The sequence below is a fragment of the Calonectris borealis genome, chromosome W (assembly GCF_964195595.1).
Source record: "Calonectris borealis chromosome W, bCalBor7.hap1.2, whole genome shotgun sequence".
Lineage (NCBI taxonomy): Eukaryota > Metazoa > Chordata > Aves > Procellariiformes > Procellariidae > Calonectris > Calonectris borealis.
Genome location: NC_134351.1, coordinates 48,253,327 through 48,273,563, shown reverse-complemented (window position 1 = coordinate 48,273,563; position 20,237 = coordinate 48,253,327). Strand labels below are relative to the sequence as shown.

Sequence of the window (20,237 nt, the reverse complement as noted above, 5' to 3'; positions counted from 1 at the left end):
GAGCTGCAGTTTCATATTACAACTTGTGCCAAATTAATAATTTGATGAAATCAAAAGTTTAAGATCCTCCATCCTCTCCCTTCCTAGGCACATGTGCTCATCTTGCACTGGCTTTTATAATCTTCAGATAATATGTTAAGATCACTAAAACAGAAAAAAATTAACCTGTCAAAACAGTTGAATTAGCTGGAAAAGAACAGGAGCAAGGACACCTCCCCACACCCCACCCTGCCTTTTTGGCAGCAGCAAGCTGTTCATTTGAATCAGCGGTAATGTGAAACTGCAGCCTTAACTCATGCTTTGTTCAGTGTGCGTGTCAGTAAACTGCCTGCATTCCAAGCCAGACAGACAATGGCTTTGAACCTGAAGTCATACAACATTATAGAAATGCCAATAGTTTAAATTAAGCTTGTTGCATTAATTTCTTACATCAGATACACCCTTCCACATTGTTCTTTAACAAGATATTGTTAGCTTCTCAGATACCATTAACTTATTATTCAGGATAACAAAAGGATTGGGAAATCTCTAACAGCAGAAGAAAAGCCAGTTCATAAAGGACACACCAAGGGAAGCGGTACAGACACATCAATTGGCTCTGCTAAATATTAGTAGCTTCTATTACCATGCACTCATGCATTCTTCTGAATGCTGTATTAGGCAAACATATTTTTTCCTCCTATATGACTGAATTTAGCTTGACAAAATTTTCTCATATGGTCTATGGCAATCCAGTCTTTGTTGTACCTTACTTTACCTTTAGTAGGATTTGGGCAGGTGCCTAGGGCAGTTATCACCTCCCATAACCTGGGATTTTACACCTGAACAGACAAGTAATCCTGGTCAATTGACACACCACCTGATCGAAGGGTGCCTTGCCTACCCCAATGAAACCCAGCAGCTTCTAGCACTGGTTAGCATGGCCAATCGAGCCATGGTTCAGTATTATCAGAGGAGCATGGTTAAGACAGGGACCCAAACCACCTCTGAGGATGCCACGATTGAGACAGAGATCCAAACCCCAACTACAGTAATTGCCCCAGTAGTGAAAAAGAAATAATTGATGCAGAGGTCGATGTGTCCATATAATCGATTAATAAGGGAGGAGGAGGAGGAGGAGGAAGGGTCTGATCAGGAAGCTGGTCTTTTGGCAAAGAAACAGGAAGAAGTAGTGAGAGAAATCACCCTTAAGCTGGAAACCCATGTAAGCAAACTGATGGGGAAGACGGCTTATAAGAAGGGGTCATCCAAGAAGACTGTCAGTTCAGTTGCTGTTAAGAATAAAGAAGGCAATCAGCAATCCCCCAGATGCAGGAAAACGACTGAGATCACCTCCATTGATTATGGTGAAGGGACCTCTGGTCTGGCAGTGCAAGGGTCAGACAGTGAATACTCCATCTGGAAATAGAGGGTCCCTGCCTTTGTCCAGGAGGAGGAAAGGGGCAACCAAGTTTACTGGACTGTGTGTATTCGATTGCCTGGCACATCGGATCCACAGAAGTATAAGGCTCTGGTGGTCACTGGTGCACAGTGTACCCTAATGTCATCAGGATATAAGGGTGTGGAACCCATTTGGATTTCTCGAGTGACAGGGTTATCCTAACAGTTGCCTGTGTTGAAGGCTGAGGTGAGCCTAACAGGGAACGAGTGGCAAAAGCATCCTATTGTGACCGGCCCGGAGGCCCCGTGTATTCTTGGCATAGACTACCTTAGGATAAGGTACTTCAAGAACCCAAAAGGGTACTGATGGGCTTTTGGTGTAGCTGCTGTGGATACAGAGAAGATGATTAAACAGCTGTCTACCCTGTCTGGTCTCTCAGAGGACCCCTCTGTTGTGGGGTTGCTGCGGGTCGAAGAACAGCAGGTGCCAGTTGCTACCATGACAGTCAATATCACACCAACTGAGACTCCCTGGTTCCCATCAATGAGCTGAATCATCAATTGGAAACCCAAGCAGCGATCACCAAGACTCACTCACCCCTTAATAGTCCCACATGGCCAGTGCGAAAGTCTGACGGAGGGTGGAGGTTAACAGTAGACTACTGTGGCATGAACGAAGTCACGCCACCACTGAGTGCTGCCGTGCCGGACATGCAAGAGCTCCAATACGAACTGGAGTCAAAGGCAGCCAAGTAGTATGCCACAATTGACATCACTAATGCGTTTTTTTCAAACCCTTTGGCAGCAGAGTGCAGGCCACAGTTTGCTTTCACTTGGAGGGGTGTCCAGTACACCTGGAACCGACTGCCCCAGGGGTGGAAACACAGCCCTACCATTTGCCATGGACTGATCCACACCGCACTGGAACAGGGTGAGGCTCCGGAACACCTGCAGTACAGTGATGACATCATCGTGTGGGGCAACACAGCAGAAGAAGTTTTTGAGAAAGGGAAGAAAATAATTCAAATCCTTCTGAAATCTGGTTTTGCTATAAAACAAAGTAAGGTCAAGGGACCTGCCCAGGAGATCCAGTTTTTAGGAATAAAATGGCAAGAAGGACGTCGTCAGATCCCAATGGATGTGATCAACAAAATAACAGCCATGCCTCCACCAACTAGCAAAAAGGAAACACAAGCTTTCTTAGGCGTTGTGGGCTTTTGGAGAATGCATATCCCAGATTACAGTCAAATCGTAAGCCCCCTCTATCAAATGACCCGGAAGAAGAATGATTTCGAATGGGGCCCTGAGCAACGACAAGCCTTTGAACAAATTAAACGGGAGATAGTTCATGCAGTAGCCCTTGGGCCAGTCCGGGCAGGACAAGATGTAAAGAATGTGCTCTACACCGCAGCCGGGGAGAATGGCCCTACCTGGAGCCTCTGGCAGAAAGCACCAGGGGAGACTCGAGGTCGACCCTTAGGGTTCTGGAGTCGGGGATACAGAGGATCCGAGGCCCACTATACTCCAACTGAGAAGGAGATATTGGCAGCATATGAAGGGGTTCGAGCTGCTTGGGAAGCGGTTGGTACTGAAGCACAGCTCCTCCTGGCACCGCAATTGCCTGTGCTACACTGGATGTTCAATGGAAGCGTCCCCCTACACATTACATAACTGACGCTACATGGAGTAAGTGAGTAGCCTTCATCATGCAATGGGCTCATGTTCGAACTGCCCAGGAATCCTGGAAGAGATCGTGGACTGGTCAGAAGGCAGAGTTTTTTGAGCATCACCTGAGGAGGAGACTCGTGCCCAAGAGACACCACCATATAATGAGCTATCAGAACGTAAAAGGCACTATGCTCTGTTTACCGATGGATCCTGTTGTGTTGTAGGAAACCATCGGAAGTGGAAAGCTTCTGTTTGGAGTCCCACATGACAAGTCGTTGAAGCCACTGAAGTAGAAGGTGAGTCAAGTCAGTTTGCAGCAGTGAAAGCCATCCAGCTGGCCCTAGAGATTGCTGAACGAGAAAAGTGGCCAGTACTGTCTCTCTGTACTGACTCATGGGTGGTGGCAGATGCCCTATGGGGGTGGCTGCAGCAGTGGAAGCAGACCAATTGGCAGCACAGAGGTAAACCCATCTGAGCTGCTGCATTGTGGCAAGGCATCGCTGCCCAGGTAGAAAACATGGCTCTAAAGGTATGTCATATAGATGCTCACATGCCCAAGAACCCTGCTACTGAAGAACATCAAAACAACGAGCAGGTACACCAGGCTGCCAGAATTGAAGTGGCTAAGGTAGCCCCAGACTGGGAGCATAAGGGTGAGCTATTTGTAGCTCGATAGGCCCACGAAACATTGGGACATCTAGGGAGAGATGCGACATACAGATGGGCTGGTGATCAAGAGGTAGACGTGACCATGGAGGCCATCACACAAGTCACCCATGAATATGAAACATGCACCGCAATGTAGCGAGCCATGCAAGTAAAGTCTTCCTGCAATAGAGGGTGGTGGCTGGGGTGTCGATATGGCGAGGCCTAAACCCAAGGCAAGCGCTACATACTCACCATGGTGGAAGCGACTACCAGGTGGCTGGAAACATACCCTGTTAAGCATGCCACTGCCCGAAACACCATCCTGGTCTGTGAAAGGCAAGTTCTATGGCAACATGGCACCCCAGAAAGAATTGAGTTGGAAAATGGGACTCATTTCTGAAATAACCTCATAAACTCCTGGGCCAAGAAACATGGCATGGATTGGGTGTATCACATCCCCTATCACCCACAAGCCTCCAGAAAGATTGAGAGATATAATGGACTGTTAAAGACTATGTTGAGAGCATTGGGCAATGGGGCATGGAAGCACTGGGATATAAATTTAGTAGAAGCCACTTGGCTGGTTAACACCAGAGGATCTGCTAACCATCCTGGTACTGCCGAAACAAAACCCCTATATACTGTGAGGAGATAAGGTCCCCAGAATGCACATAGGGAAGTGGCTGGGTAAGGTGGTGTGGGTTGCTCCTCCCTTGGGAAAAGGCAAGTCCATTTGTGGGATTGTCTTTGCTGAAGGATTCGGGTGCACTTGGTGGGTAAAGCATAAGGATGGGGAGATCCGGTGTGTACGTCAAGAAGATTTAACCTTGGGGGAATGTCCCGGTTTCGGCTGGGATAGGGTTAAATTTCTTCCTAGGGCTGTGTTTTGGATTTAGTATGAGGAGAATGTTGATAACACACTGATGTTTTCAGTTGTTGCTAAGTGCCCTCCTAGTCCAAGGACAGCTCCCATGCCTACTGACTGAGCTAGGTACACGAGATGGGAGGGAACATAATCAGGACAGCCAGCCCAGCTGGCTAATGGGGTATTCCATACCATGTGACGTCATGCTCAGTATATGAAGGGTAGGCGTAATCCAGGAAGTACCGATCGCTACTTGGTTATCGGTAAGCGCGGGAGGTGAGCAATTGCATTGTGCATCACTCATTTTGTATATTCTATCATTATTATTATTATTATTTTCCCTTTCCTGTTCTATTAAACTGTCTTTATCTCAACCCACGAGTTTTTCTCACTCTTACCCTTCCGATTCTCTCCCCGTCCCACTGGGGGGGCGGGGGGAGTGAGTGAGCGGCTGTGTGGTATTTGGCTGCCTGCCAGATTAAACCACGACAGTCCTTTTTGGCGCCCAACGTGGGGCTCGAAGGGTTGAGATAACAATAGATCTGACCAAAGTGTGTTAAGGCAAAATTGTTATAAGCATTCGTTATATTGATTGGTCACAATGTTGATGTATTGGCTGTCAAAGTTATGGGGCTGGCTCTCAATGTTGGGTCATGTAATACCTTGCTCGCAGTATATGTTCCCTTTTGTGCTGTTTATCATTATTCAGAACTGGGCCAAGATTATAATTTTGCTGCTGTTTTATGAGCTGATAAAATCGTTGGTCGTAAGTCTAATCTGGTATCTGTACTCGGCACTGCCGTCATTTCTGTACCTCGGGAACCACCTCTTAGAAACTATTAGTAATTGCAGTTTTTTCTCCTCGGAGAATGATTTTAAAGGGGAGACAGGATGGGACACTTTCTCCCACTTGATCATCTTCCCTTCCATATTGTCAGAAACTCCTTTTTCTTCTATGCTCTTCACGAAGATGTCCACACTATTCCCTGAGAATTTTGAATATCCTTGGGATGTTCAAACAAGCATGTTACTATTACTATGTCTCCTGAATGTGGTTCAGGCCTTGTTTAGGGTTAAACAATTATTCAGGAATACTGTCCAGAGATCAACCCTCAGGAACAAGAAAAGAGGGAGGGCAAACGGCGTTGCCTCGTCTGGGCGGGCGGAGCGACGAGTCTCAGGGGTGGTGGGCAGCGGGAGATCAACCCCGGCAACAGACACGGTAGCTACTCAAAACCCCACGACAGGTACTGCGGCTACTTTAACACCCATGACAACGCCTGTGGCTACTCAAACCCCGGCAACAGTCACCGTAGCTTCTCCAACCCCTGCAACAGGCACTGCAGCCACTCAAGCTCCAGCAACAGGCACTACAGTTACTCCAACCCCCATGACAAGCACTGCAGCTACCCAAACCCCAGCAACAGGCACTACAGCTGAACCAGAGGACCAACCCTTGCTGGTATCCGTTGGCCCTGTACAGAAGAGGAAATCTTGGAAGCGGAGATCAGGTTGTTTAGAAAGGGATGATGGAAGAGCAGGGACATCACGAGGAGAGGAGGAGGAAGAGGAAGAACTCATAAACGAGACGGAAACCACCTGATCCCTATCCCTGAGTGAGCTGCGAGATATGCGGAAAGATTTCAGCCGTCGTCCAGGTGAGCATATTGTTACCTGGCTGCTCCGATGCTGGGATAATGGGGCCTGGAATTAGAGGGGAAAGAAGCCAAACAGCTGGGATCCCTTGCTAGGGAAGGGGGCATTGACAAAGCAATTGGAAAAGGGACACAGGTCCTCAGCCTCTGGAGGCGACTCCTGTCAGGCGTGAAGGAAAGGTATCCCTTCAAGGAAGATGTTATATATCGCCCAAGCAAATGGACCACTATGGAGAGAGGTATCCAGTACCTGAGAGAACTAGGCGTGCTGGAGGTAGTTTATAGTGACCTGGACGATGTCCGAACACCCAAAGATCTAGATAAAGTCCAGTGCACGCGACCCATGTGGCGGAAATTAGTATGGAGCGCACCGGCGTCGTATGCCAGTTCGTTGGCAGTACTGTGCTGGAAAGAGGAAGAAGCACCAACGGTTGATGTTGTGGTTAGCAATCTCCGGGAATACGAAGAAAGTGTCTCCTCCTCCCTTGTCTCAGCTGTGGAGAAACTGTCCCGGAAGGTCCAGCAACTTGAAGACGATAGGTCCTATTCTCCAACTGTATGGACCAGTATCTCAGCCATTAAGAGTCAGCGTTCTTCTGCTCAAGAGAGAGGATATAGAAAGTACACACCCCGGGGCACCCTGTGGTTTTACCTGCGTGACCACGGAGAGGACATGAGGCAGTGGGATGGAAAACCTACCTTGACCCTAGAGGCACGGGTACATGAGTTGCAAGGAAAAACAATCACACAAGGGGGTTCTCTCAGGAAAAATGCTGCTCCAGTTTTCTGGAAAAACCTGTCTCACAACGGTCCAGTTTCCAGTGAACAGTTCCCCAGAGAGAGTAGAAGGGCTGATCTTACTTTGGATTGTAATGAAGGAATTCTTGACTCACGTTTGGAAGAAGTGAGAGATGGATACTATGACCAGGGCTAAAGGGGCCCTGCCTCCGGCCAGGTGGAGGAAAGGGACAACCGGGTTTACTGGACTGTGTGGATTCGATGGCCTGGCACATCAGACCCACAGGAGTATAAGGCTCTCGTAGACACCAGTGCACAGTGTACCCTGATTCCACGAAAGCTATAAAGGGGCAGAACCCATTTGTATTTCTGGAGTGACAGGGGGATCCCAAGAGTTAACTGTATTGGAGGCCAAAGTGAGCCTAACCGGGAATGAGTGGCAGAAGCACCCCATTGTGACTGGCCCAGAGGCTCCGTGCATCCTTGGCATAGACTACCTCAGGAGAGGGTATTTCAAGGACCCAAAAGGGTACCGGTGGGCTTTTGGTATAGCTGCCCTGGAGACGGAGGAAACTAAACAGCTGTCCACATTGCCCGGTCTCTCGGAGGACCCTTCTGTTGTGGGGTTGTTGAGGGTTGAAGAACAACAGGTACCAATCGCTACCACAACAGTGCACCGGCGACAATATCGCACCAACCGAGACTCCCTGATCCCCATCCATGAGCTGATTCGTCGACTGGAGAGCCAAGGAGTGATCAGCAAGACACGCTCACCCTTCAACAGTCCCATATGGCCAGTGCGAAAGTCCAATGGAGAGTGGAGACTAACAGTAGACTACCGTGGCCTGAATGAAGTCACGCCGCCACTGAGTGCTGCCGTGCCGGACATGCTAGAACTCCAATACGAACTGGAGTCAAAGGCAGCCAAGTGGTACGCCACAATTGACATTGCTAATGCGTTCTTCTCCATCCCTTTGGCGGCAGAGTGCAGGCCACAGTTTGCTTTCACTTGGAGGGGCGTCCAGTACACCTGGAACCGACTGCCCCAGGGGTGGAAACACAGCCCTACCATTTGCCATGGACTGATCCACACCGCACTGGAACAGGGTGAGGCTCCGGAACACATGCAATACATTGAGGACATCATCGTGTGGGGCAACACAGCAGAAGAAGTTTTTGAGAAAGGGGAGAAAATAATCCAAATCCTTCTGGAGTCCGGTTTTGCCCTAAAACAAAGTAAGGTCAAGGGACCTGCACAGGAGATCCAGTTTTTAGGAATAAAATGGCAAGATGGACGTCGTCAGATCCCAATGGATGTGATCAACAAAATAACAGCCATGTCCCCACCAACTAGCAAAAAGGAAACACAAGCTTTCTTAGGAGTTGTGGGCTTTTGGAGAATGCATATTCCAGATTACAGCCTGATTGTAAGCCCCCTCTATCAAGTGACCAGGAAGAAGAACGACTTCAAATGGGGCCCTGAGCAGCGACAAGCCTTTGAACAAATTAAACAGGAGATAGTTCATGCAGTAGCCCTTGGGCCAGTCCGGGCAGGACAAGATGTAAAGAATGTGCTCTACACCGCAGCCGGGGAGAATGGCCCTACCTGGAGCCTCTGGCAGAAAGCACCAGGGGAGACTCGAGGTCGACCCTTAGGGTTCTGGAGTCGGGGATACAGAGGATCCGAGGCCCACTACACTCCAACTGAGAAGGAGATGTTGGCAGCATATGAAGGGGTTCGAGCTGCTTCGGAAGTGGTTGGTACTGAAGCACAGCTCCTCCTGGCACCCCGACTGCCGGTGCTGGGCTGGATGTTCAAAGGGAGGGTCCCCTCTCCACATCATGCAACCGATGCTACGTGGAGTAAGTGGGTCACACTGATCACACAACGGGCCCGAATAGGAAACCCCAGTCGCCCAGGAATCTTGGAAGTGATCACGAACTGGACAGAAGGAAAAGATTTTGGAATATCCCCAGAGGAGGAGGTGACACGTGCTGAAGAGGCCCCACTGTATAATAAACTACCAGAAAACGAGAAGCAATATGCCCTGTTCACTGATGGGTCCTGTCGCCTTGTGGGAAAGCATCGGAGGTGGAAAGCTGCTGTATGGAGTCCTGTACGACAAGTTGCAGAAACTGTTGAAGGAGAAGGTGAATCGAGCCAGTTTGCAGAGGTGAAAGCCATCCAGCTGGCCTTGGACATTGCTGAACGAGAAAAATGGCCAGGACTTTATCTCTATACTGACTCATGGATGGTGGCAAATGCCCTGTGGGGGTGGTTGCAGCAATGGAAGCAGAACAACTGGCAGCGCAGAGGTAAACCCATCTGGGCTGCCGCATTGTGGCAAGATATTGCTGCCCAGGTAGAGAACCTGACTGTAAAAGTACGTCACGTAGATGCTCACGTACCCAAGAGTCGGGCCACTGAAGAACATCAAAACAACCAGCAGGTGGACCAGGCTGCTAAGATTGAAGTGGCTCAGGTGGATCTGGACTGGCAACATAAGGGTGAAGTATTTATAGCTCGGTGGGCCCATGATGCCTCAGGCCATCAAGGAAGAGATGCAACATATAGATGGGCTCATGATCGAGGGGTGGACTTAACCATGGACGCTATTGCACAGGTTATCCATGAATGTGAAACGTGCGCTGCAATCAAACAAGCCAAGCGAGTAAAGCCCCTTTGGTATGGAGGATGATGGTTGAAATATAAATATGGGGAGGCCTGGCAGATTGATTATATCACACTCCCACAAACCACCCAAGGCAAGCGCTATGTGCTCACCATGGTGGAAGCAACCACCGGATGGCTGGAAACATACCCTGTGCCTCATGCCACTGCCCGGAACACCATCCTGGGCCTTGAAAAGCAAGTCCTATGGCGACATGGCACCCCAGAAAGAATTGAGTCAGACCACGGGACTCATTTCTGAAACACCCTCATAGACACCTGGGCCAAAGAGCATGGCATTGAGTGGGTCTATCACATCCCCTACCATGCACCAGTCTCTGGGAAAATCGAACGATACAACGGGCTGCTAAAGACAACACTGAGAGCAATGGGTGATGGGACATTCAAGCATTGGGATACACATTTAGCAAAAGCCACCTGGTTAGTCAACACCAGGGGATCTTTCAATCGAGCTGGCCCTGCCCAGTCAAGACTCTTACGTACTGTAGATGGAGATAAAGTCCCTGTTGTGCACATAAGAAATATGCTGGGGAAGACAGTCTGGGTTACTCCTGCCTCTGGCAAGGGAAAACCCATCCGTGGGATTGCTTTTGCTCAGGGACCTGGGTGCACTTGGTGGGTAATGCATAAGGATGGGGAAGTCCGGTGTGTACCTCAAGGGGATTTGATTTTGGGTGAAAATAGCCAATGAACTGAATCGTATGATGTTAATTGTTATATGATATTGTATATCATTATTTCTATGGTTGCTATCAATGGTATTGCAGTAAGAATCACCCAGATTAATGAAGAATGAACTCTGATGAATCCGAGCAAAGTGCAACGATGATAGAACCGGATGAGCGCAGCAATACTGAAATGAGAACTCGCTTCAGGATGCAACAGCCCAACACCACACACCATCTCTCTTGCCCTGAAAGACTGTTCTGACAGATGGAGCCCAAAGTTGTGGACTAAATGAACTCAATGGACATTTTAAAGAGATAGTCCATAGACTAAGGGAATGATATCTGTGTGTGCATATATATATTTGTATATATAAAAAAAGATAGTGGTGATTAATTGAAATATATCGAAAAATGTGAGACCTAAGCATAACGTAAATGGTATGGAATAAGGGGTGGATACTGTCCCGGTTTCGGCTGGGATAGGGTTAAATTTCTTCCTAGGGCTGTGTTTTGGATTTAGTATGAGAAGAATGTTGATAACACACTGATGTTTTCATTTGTTGCTAAGTGCCCTCCTAGTCCAAGGACAGCTCCCATGCCTACTGACTGAGCTAGGTACACGAGATGGGAGGGAACATAATCAGGACAGCCAGCCCAGCTGGCTAATGGGGTATCCATACCATATGACGTCATGCTCAGTATATGAACGGTAGGCGTGATCCAGGAAGTAGCGATCGCTACTTGGTTATCGGTCAGCGCGGGTGGTGAACAATTGCATTGTGCATCACTCATTTTGTATATTCTATCATTATTTATTATTATTATTTTCCCTTTTTCTGTTCTATTAAACTGTCTTTATCTCAACCCACGAGTTTTTCTCACTCTTACCCTTCCGATTCTCTCCCCGTCCCACTGGGGGGGTGGGGGGAGTGAGTGAGCGGCTGCGTGGTATTTGGCTGCCTGCCAGATTAAACCACGACAGGGAAAAATAATCTGTGATGCGAGTTGTATGTTGTAGGAAGTAATGTAGCAGGAACTACCTGAACTGACAGAGAATGATCCTCACAAGGAACCGGGTGAGTTCAGCGATGATCCAAACCAAGCTGGTGTTGGTGCCTGACAATCGAACACTCTGCTTCTCCTGTCCTGAGCAACCACCTTGACAGATGGGGCCCAAGTCATAGCCTGTTCTTACAGATATTTTGCAGGGGAGTGGCAGAAGCCCATGGAATGGGAAAATAATATCTATCTATATGTTAAGGGACAGGGGCATAGCAGGGTTTTGGCTACTGCTGAGCAGTGCTCCCACAGTATCAAGGCTGTCTCTCCAACTGCCCCTGACCCCAGAGGCCAGTAGGCCGGGGTGGGAGGGGACATAGCCAGGACAGCTGACCCAAACTGACCAAAGCAATATTCCATACAATATGATGTCATGCTCAGCTATAAAATCTAAGAGAAAGGATGAGGAGGAGGGGGGGCATTCGTTATTAAGGTATTTGTTTTCTGAAACAACCGATACTACACTTCCCAGGAAGTGGCTGGACATTGCCTGCTCATGGGAAGTAGAGAATAAATCTTCTTTTTGCTTTGCTTTGCTTCCACGCGCTGCCTTTGCTTGCTTTCATTAAACTGTCTTTATCTTGACCCACAAGTTTTTCATCTTATTTTCTCCCCCTGTCCTGCTGAGGAGTGGGAGTGAGAGAGCGACTTGCTGGGCACCTGGTAGCCAGCCAAGGTCAACCCACCACATGTGGTCACTGAATTACTTCTTAATCAACATTTAAATACTTCTCTCAGATTCAGCTTCTTGAGAATTCAGGCACTACTACTTACATTTGATACATATATTTGATGCAAGAAAATAGCCCTGTCCTTGTAAGTTTGCAGCTGCTTCTGAGCTTATCTTTTGCTCCTCCACAGCTGAAGTGTCAGAAGACAGTGGACTTCACCAAAGAAGTTTAATTATTTTGTGGATTGATCTTGTAGAAGAATATATCTCAGTGATGAACTGCCAAGAAAGTTAACTGCATTAGAGTGGAAGAAATCCTTAAAGAGGAATCGTAGTTTTGGTAACTGCAAGATAGCTCCTGGAGATCCACACACATCTGTAACAAATGCTATGCTACTGTAGATATTTATGAAAGAACTTGTTTTGTTTGATCAATAGTGGCTATTTATTTAGGAATCCAAGAGCTATTTCTGACTGAACTGTTCACTTTGAAATTATTTACAGTGCGATGGGTATACAAATAAGCACTATACAAATAACCACATTTACTGGTAGATTTTTTGGGACTCTCCCATCCTTATACGTACATTACTTCCAGCTTCCTTTCTCCTCTGTTGGAGACTCCAGTAGACAAAGGTTGGGAAAGAACATTAAAGAACAGAAAGCATACGAGCCCACTACACCTTGAGCAAAGAACATGGGGAGGGTCAGATGCACACACACTACGTACAGAAGGCTAGAACAAAAAAGCAAAACCAGTTCAGCCATTTGATGAACTTGTGCAGATACGATGGAACACAAATATGGATAGCACACTGAGAAGAACCCCAGTTACTAATAAATAATTTCTCTTATGATCAGATACAATAACTTTTAACTTGCAAAACTCATTAAGGCTGAAAATTAAAAAGAAAAGCTCACAACACACTTTTTTCTTAATTCTGAAGTACATTTTTTCAACAACTCATTGTGATCAGATGAGAGAACAAAAAAACATCATAAAAACATAAGTCAGAAAAAAAGTTGTTGCAAAGATCTAAGATAGTTAAAACAATTTAAAAACTGCTCTAAAACAATTAAAAAAATTTAGCTAACACTTTTCAATTTCTTATTTGGTTCAAACTGCTGGTCATGAAGCATTTAAAGTGCGTTATACATTGGTTTTAGTTTACACATGATATAAGTAGCTATTAGACACTCAAGATCATACTTCTTAATTTTTTTAAAGCAAACATACAATTTATGTGATACACATATACTAAACCCAAAAAGTTTCCTAGCACTCAGTATTCTTTTTAGCACTAACCATCAATATTATCATAGACATCCTTTCTGTTACTTCATGTAACCTGATGAAAAATTCATGAACCCTAAAGGAATTACTCTTGACTATTATCACTGAAGCACATCACCACAAAGGAAGTCATATCACCAAATATAGAACCTGTGTGATGGGATTTTATGGATGGATGATGATTATTTGCAGCACTTGGGAAAACCTGAGTAATGAAAATGCTTCATCACTACAACTGCAAGCAATTACCACCTGGTTATAAGACAGAAGACTAGCATCATCCTCAGTAGTAAAATTTGCTCTAGTTTAAGTTAATACTGAAACTAACTCAAATCAACAAGTCCAGAAGGGGAGTGGGCCTATTTCTTTTTCCCTCTGAAAATAGAAAAACATAAAACTGATTTTGTACCCAGTGACAGTAGAAGAGGGAAAAAAAATCTGTTTTAGAAATGACCCTCAATCTGTTTTGTAAGGAGGTTATGATATGATGGATGCATTTGTAGTGGTATGGATTCAAGACATGAAAAGACCCGCCACACAAAATGATACGTGTCTGTACAGTTTCTATGTCATATAAGGATTGGTTATCACCAGGCGATTTTAAACTATTCATATGTGCATTTACACCTCAAAGGACATGAGCTCAAGTAAAGTAATGCAGAAATGATCAAGAAACTAATCTGGGACCATATTTTACCAACAGCGTATGTACTAGAAAAATTCTTTGACTATACATAGTTACATAAAACTATGTATAAATAAAACCTAACTTTATAAAAAAAAAATGTTACCAAAATGAAACAAAATGTTAATATGAAAGTTCCTTGCATTCCAAGTAAACAACAAAGAACGAAGAAATTATGGTTTCCAGGCCCGTTTAACAAACAGAGAATAACTAAGAATAAATTCTGTTATCATTTAGCATGTAGTAACATACCACATTATCATTTTACATTTGTTAAAATAGGGCTGTTCTCACTGGCTTTTATACATTGAAAACTGCTTAAACTCTGCAGTAATATGTATATTATACAAAGCCAGAAAAAAAGCCAGGAAACAGACAAAGCATTAAATTTTTAAAATAAACATGGTATTACAAAAGGAATTTGCAAACAGACATAAAAAGATTTCATTTTTGGTTTGACAGCCTTTTATCTTTAGCTTAAACAGTTTATATCAAAATATAATTATTTGCACATCTGTGCTGGTTTTGGCTGGGATAGAGTTAATTTTCTTCATAGTAGCTAGTATGGGGCTATGTTTTGGATTTGTGCTGAAAACAGAGTTGATAATACAGGGTGTTTTAGTTATTGTGAGCAGTGCTTACACAGAGTCAAGGCCTTTTCTGCTTCTCACACCACCCCACCAGCGATTAGGCTGGTAGTACACAAGAAGTTGGGAGGGGACACAGCTGGGACAGCTGACCCCAACCGACCAAAGGGATATTCCATACCATATGACGTCATGCTCAGCATATAAAGCTGGGGGAAGAATAAGGAAGGGGGGGACATTTGGAGTTATGGCGTTTGTCTTCCCAAATAACCATTACGTGTGATGGAGCCCTGCTTTCCTGGAGGTGGCTGAACACCTGCCTGCTGATGGGAAGTAGTGAATGAATTCCTTGTTTTGCTTTGCTTGCGTGCACAGCTTTTGCTTTACTGTCTTTATCTCAACCCACGAGTTTTCTCATTTTTACTCTTTGGATTCTCTCCCCCATCCCACTGTGGGGGGAGTGAGCGAGTGGCTGTGTGGTGCTTAGTTGCCGGCTGGGGTTAAACCATGACAACATCAAAGATAAAATCCTAAGCTTTCCCATATATTCAATAATGAATTTAAAACAATATTTTATGTTCAATAAATAAAATATCAATTTTGTAATCAGCAAGACATTAACCAAAAATGAGTATTTGCAAAGCCCCATTCTTTAAAATTAAAAATTATATATAATAGAGATCTGATGAGAATTGTCCATATACATTTACCAAAGCTAGCAAGTGTCCATAAAACATGTTGAACATATATGCAATATAGAGAATAGGTATATAGATGTTAAAAGCTATGAAGAAAAAAAAGCTTTCAGTTTAAAAGCTAACTCTTGCTGTTTTTTTTTTTATTATTATTATTAAAGCAAGCACAGGTAAGCATTAAAAACATTAATTTTGAGAAGAACAGAAATATGCTTTAATTTCTTAGGATTATTAGAGGAAAAGAACTAGGATTTTTGAGAAGGAAACTAACTCTGAATTATAATTTGTTATGCTTTCTAAAATTTTGTAGAATGTAGAAGGTGCCTTAAGTGTGCTTGAAACCAGTCAATTTTTTTACATTAAGAACAAATGGCTAACTCATAGTTAAAATGGAAAGATTAAGTTGAAAAGAGTTGGTTTATGAATGAAATATCAACCAAGTAAATACTAACCACAAAACTACTGGAAGAATGCAAGGAGACTGTTAAGCTTTCTAAATGGTGATATATTTTAATATCCCTTTTTGTTTCTATTCTGAAAGACATTCTGAAATGGCTTACAGATTCAAAAGTTTTATTTCAAATTTGCAATGATGCTGGCGGGATAGTACCTGTTTCCATGTCTATATCAGTACCTTATATTTGAGATATAAAATAGGGATGAAACTGTGATTTGAGAATTTTACCACTTAAAGAAAACCATTTTTATTCAGACAACTTCTTCATTACAATGTTACAGACAATGAACTAATAGTTTCAGTTTTCAGAAAAAAAAAGAAGTCCAAGGATGTTTTGGGAGACTCTGAATGCCATTCTTTCAGGATGGCAATTATTTATTATATAAATCAGGATGGAATGTTATTTTGGAGGAATGCATTGCGCAGAGTAGAGAAGGCTGAAAACATTCAGAAAAAGAATGGAGATTCACAGAACAGTGAGCAAGAACGAAAAATCTTCCAAGAATTTGCATGCTGAAATAAACACTAAAGAAAACTGCAGTCTTCTGTCTAGAAGCCAGCAACTGAGATAGTTCCAGTACTCAAATTATTGATTTAATAGCATATACAAATATTCTACAACCTACTTAATATTACCACTTGTCATCGCAAGGAACATATGTTAAATGATAATACAAACCCCAAAATACTTTCAATTTAATAGAATTCTTGGAATGCATGCATTACCTTAACAACAGGATTCAGCAGAACAACACCTGATTTCTTTGTAATAATTTGCTTTGTTGTGTAATGATGGTCTATGAGCTGAGGAATAGTTGGAAACCCAGTTCCTTCAAAACGATACTGATTCTGTATGAAGGTAAAAGGAAATAATTGTTTCTATACAAGCAAAATTTCAAAGAAGAAACTGCAAAAGAACATTACCAAGCTTTCATCACTAGTAACAAAATAAAGAAAAGTTTGCTTTTACAGAATTAAATCTCTATCCTAATCAATTTAATAACACTTCTACTGAAGTAAATGGAATGATGATCAGGAAGATAATAAATTAATAAATGCAAAATTACTGCATCACTCATTTAAGGCAACATAATAAAATAACTATTTAAACTTAATTTTTTTAAAAAAGGAAGCTCTTCTAATGTAAGAGGTGGGACAGTTTGGGATACTTAAGCTGTGACAGAATGAAATAAAAAGATTATAAACTGGAAGAAACAATACTAACTTCCAGAGTACCAAAGACTAAAAATAATAATTAAAAAAAAAAAACCTAAAAAATAAACATCTGACAATCTAATAAACAAGAGATAAGTAACACTATCTCACACAGATCTTACTGCACTTAGAACATTTGATAAAATTAACAAATCCCTAGCACAGAGCATGGACCCATGATTGGTCTTTAATAAGAAGTGTATACCAGAAGAGTATACAGGAGTACAGTCTACAAACAAAGGCAGGCCATGCATGTAATTTAAAGAGAAGTTGAACAAGACAAAATTCCTTTCTTTTCCCCTTCTACCCTTTTTATCAGTTTATATCATTTTAGATGCATAATTCAACATAATGGCAACAAAACTGTGGGATCTCTTAATATTTTCTTAGAAGCATGTAAAATTTTCTTAGCAAAGAATGCTATAAGGTACTTTCAGGTACTAAGGAAAAAAAAGAATATCTTCATTGCTTATCCCTGCCCTTACACTTGAGGGGGGGGAATGGTAAATTAGTTTTTATTTCATCGTCTTAAATTCTACATTACGGCTAAGTGATTGGGAAGCAGAAATAAATACCGTGTCTATGTAAGGTCTCAATATCTACAGTTAGAGGATTCTTCCCACAAGAGAGGAACTGCTGTAAGCCAGCCAGCAGAACTGGCAACAATAAACAAAGACCACAATAAAAAAAAAACATAGGTGGTGATTCAGGTTCATTTACAAAACTGGGCAATGAAAACCTCTGCCACTGCCATGCAGATTTTTTTTCTTTCTAACACCTACAGTTAAATTCTTTGCAGAATGTATTATACCAAGTTTCTGTTCTTTAGGAATAAAAACATCCATTTCCTGTAATGTTTTATCACTATTAATAAAGAGAGCTTGGTCATGTCACTTATTTTTATCGTATTACTGGTTCTCTATTGTAAACATGCTTTCATAGTCTAAAATACTTGTTGTGGTTTATTCCCCTAACGTCATTCACTAATGAATACTGACTCAGCTTTGCTTGCCCAGTAACACTAGTCTCCATTCCTTTCAAATAACCTCCTTCAAATTTCTGTTCTGATGATCCAAAAAACCTTAGCATGGTTAGGGTACTGATGTCCCGAGAGTCTGCTTAGCACAATAACCAGTACTGTGTAACATTTCCTCATACCAGACCCAGCCTTGCGCTCATCTGCTGCCATTTAAGCTTACTTACCTTTTATTCTGTGTATTTACATGGGATCCTGATTAAAATCACTAACGAACAACAGTTTGAAAATAGCATAGCCTCAAAGAGGAACAGTGAAAAACAGAGTAGCCCTTAGTGACAGCAATGAATTTTGATGCTTAAAACTGAAAGATGAACTGATTTATCATGCAAATACTTTTATTGGGATTAGCGCTTAAAAATATTTGCAAAACTAGAAAGAAGACTTATGCAATTAAAGGACCACTGTTTAAATGGGTATATGTTGTACTTCTGCTCTGCAGTCTTTGATTCAGAAGATGAGAGGAAATGGCCTCAAGTTGCACCAAGGGAGGTTTAGATTGGACATTAGGAAAAATTTCTTTACTGAGAGAGTGGTCAGGCCTTGGAACAGGCTGCCCAGGGAAGTGGTTGAGTCACCATCCCTGGAAGTATTTAAAAGACATGTAGATGAGGCGCTTAGGGACATGGTTTAGTGGGCATGGTGGTGTTGGGTTCACGGTTGGACTCGATGATCTTAGAGGTCTTTTCCAACCTTAATGATTCTATGATTCTATGATTCTATTCTATGAAATTTAAGGCCAATGGAGACCAAACCTGTCAGTGATGCAAGAGTGTGATTTGACCAGTCACAGGGAGCTGATTCAACACTATTTATACCAATGTGAAAAAAAATTCTTACACTTTACTCTCAGCAAACTTCCCTACCAAGGTGTTCGTGAATCCAGTCACTCTTGTCATATGGCCATAACAATTCCACCACTTATTAAATGCTTTTTAGGGTTAATAAGCTTTTTTTTAAAAAAAAAATTAAAGCTTTTTTTTCACAATAAATGCAGACGATTCAACCCATAAGAGTGCATAAGGAGTCTTGCATTCCTTTAAGAAAAAAAGGTTTTAGCTTCCATGATTGTCAAGAAAATCTCCCACAAATTAATCCCAAGAGTGGATGAACATAAGGTGCTATTACTAAATGTACAAGCAGAGAGATCTAGTGACCTGATAATGTTTGGATTGTGCAATATTAAACAGTATCAATCTTACATTTCTGATATAATACCTAAGGGAAAGTAGTGAAATTATGGGAATTTATTTACAGTTCTGTAAATTTTTCTTGGAAAAGTGGATATTAAAAAGTGTCAGATTACAGATCAGGGTAGCCTCAAAGCAATACTTATAAAAAAAAATATATCTCTATTTTAACTGACTTCAAAGTCTACATTTTTTGAAGCCCCACTGGAGTATGACACATACAATGATTTACACAAAATGCTTTCAGCCACACTAAGCACATAACGTGCATTTAATTCTGCTGAGTAAGGATCAGAGCTCCAAGGATCTTATAAGACTCTGTGTATCTAGGTATAGGTAGTTTTATTACTCTTATTTTCTCATTCAGCACTCTGATACATCAAAATACTTTAAGGTCAAAAAAATAAAATAAAATAAACACTGACTTTTTGTCAATTGTTAAATCCTAAAAGGAAAGCTATCGGTGAAAATTAACAAAAACCCCATACAGACCAGTGTCCATATTGATCCTATAAAAACCTTCCAACTTCTATGAAGTTTGAACAATACCACTACCCCTCATTAAAAAAAAAAACAGCAGCAACACAATACTGACTTCCCCAGGTATGCTGCATCAGCTGGGGATTTAGACTGGGAAACATAGTGTAAACATAGTTATGCTACCGAATTTATGCATTTGTCTGTATAGTTTGACTGAAGTTTGGGAGATTTTATTGCATCAGACTGAAGTATGTTTTTTCAGTATTGCTGAATCAAAACTGAGATTGATTTGCTGGTATATTGTACCTATATTCACAGAGTAAAGAGCTAGAAGCATTTCTAGTAATGTTATGGGCACTATCTTATTTTGAATGAGTTTGAAATTCTGAAAGGTAAAAAGAAAAATACATATATAAATAAAAACAAGAAATGCATTAGAAATAAAAAGTAATACATTGGGTAAAAGTGAATAAATATTAATGTCGTTTAAAATGACCAGTTTTTCCTAAGTTAGAGAAACAAGGGGATCAATTTTGGTCTTCACTAAGAAGCATA

The 20,237-nt window shown here is 42.6% G+C and overlaps 1 protein-coding gene across 2 annotated transcripts in view; it reads right to left on the bottom strand.

The window, feature by feature from the left end:
- Positions 1-20,237, bottom strand: part of LOC142074827 (tyrosine-protein kinase Fer-like) — a 285,525-nt gene that overhangs the window by 103,508 nt on the left and 161,780 nt on the right. For both annotated transcript variants that reach the window (XM_075135710.1, XM_075135709.1), the window contains one exon: positions 16,488-16,610. In XM_075135710.1, coding sequence (XP_074991811.1) covers positions 16,488-16,610 — 123 coding nt within the window. The remainder of the gene's footprint in view (positions 1-16,487; positions 16,611-20,237) is intronic.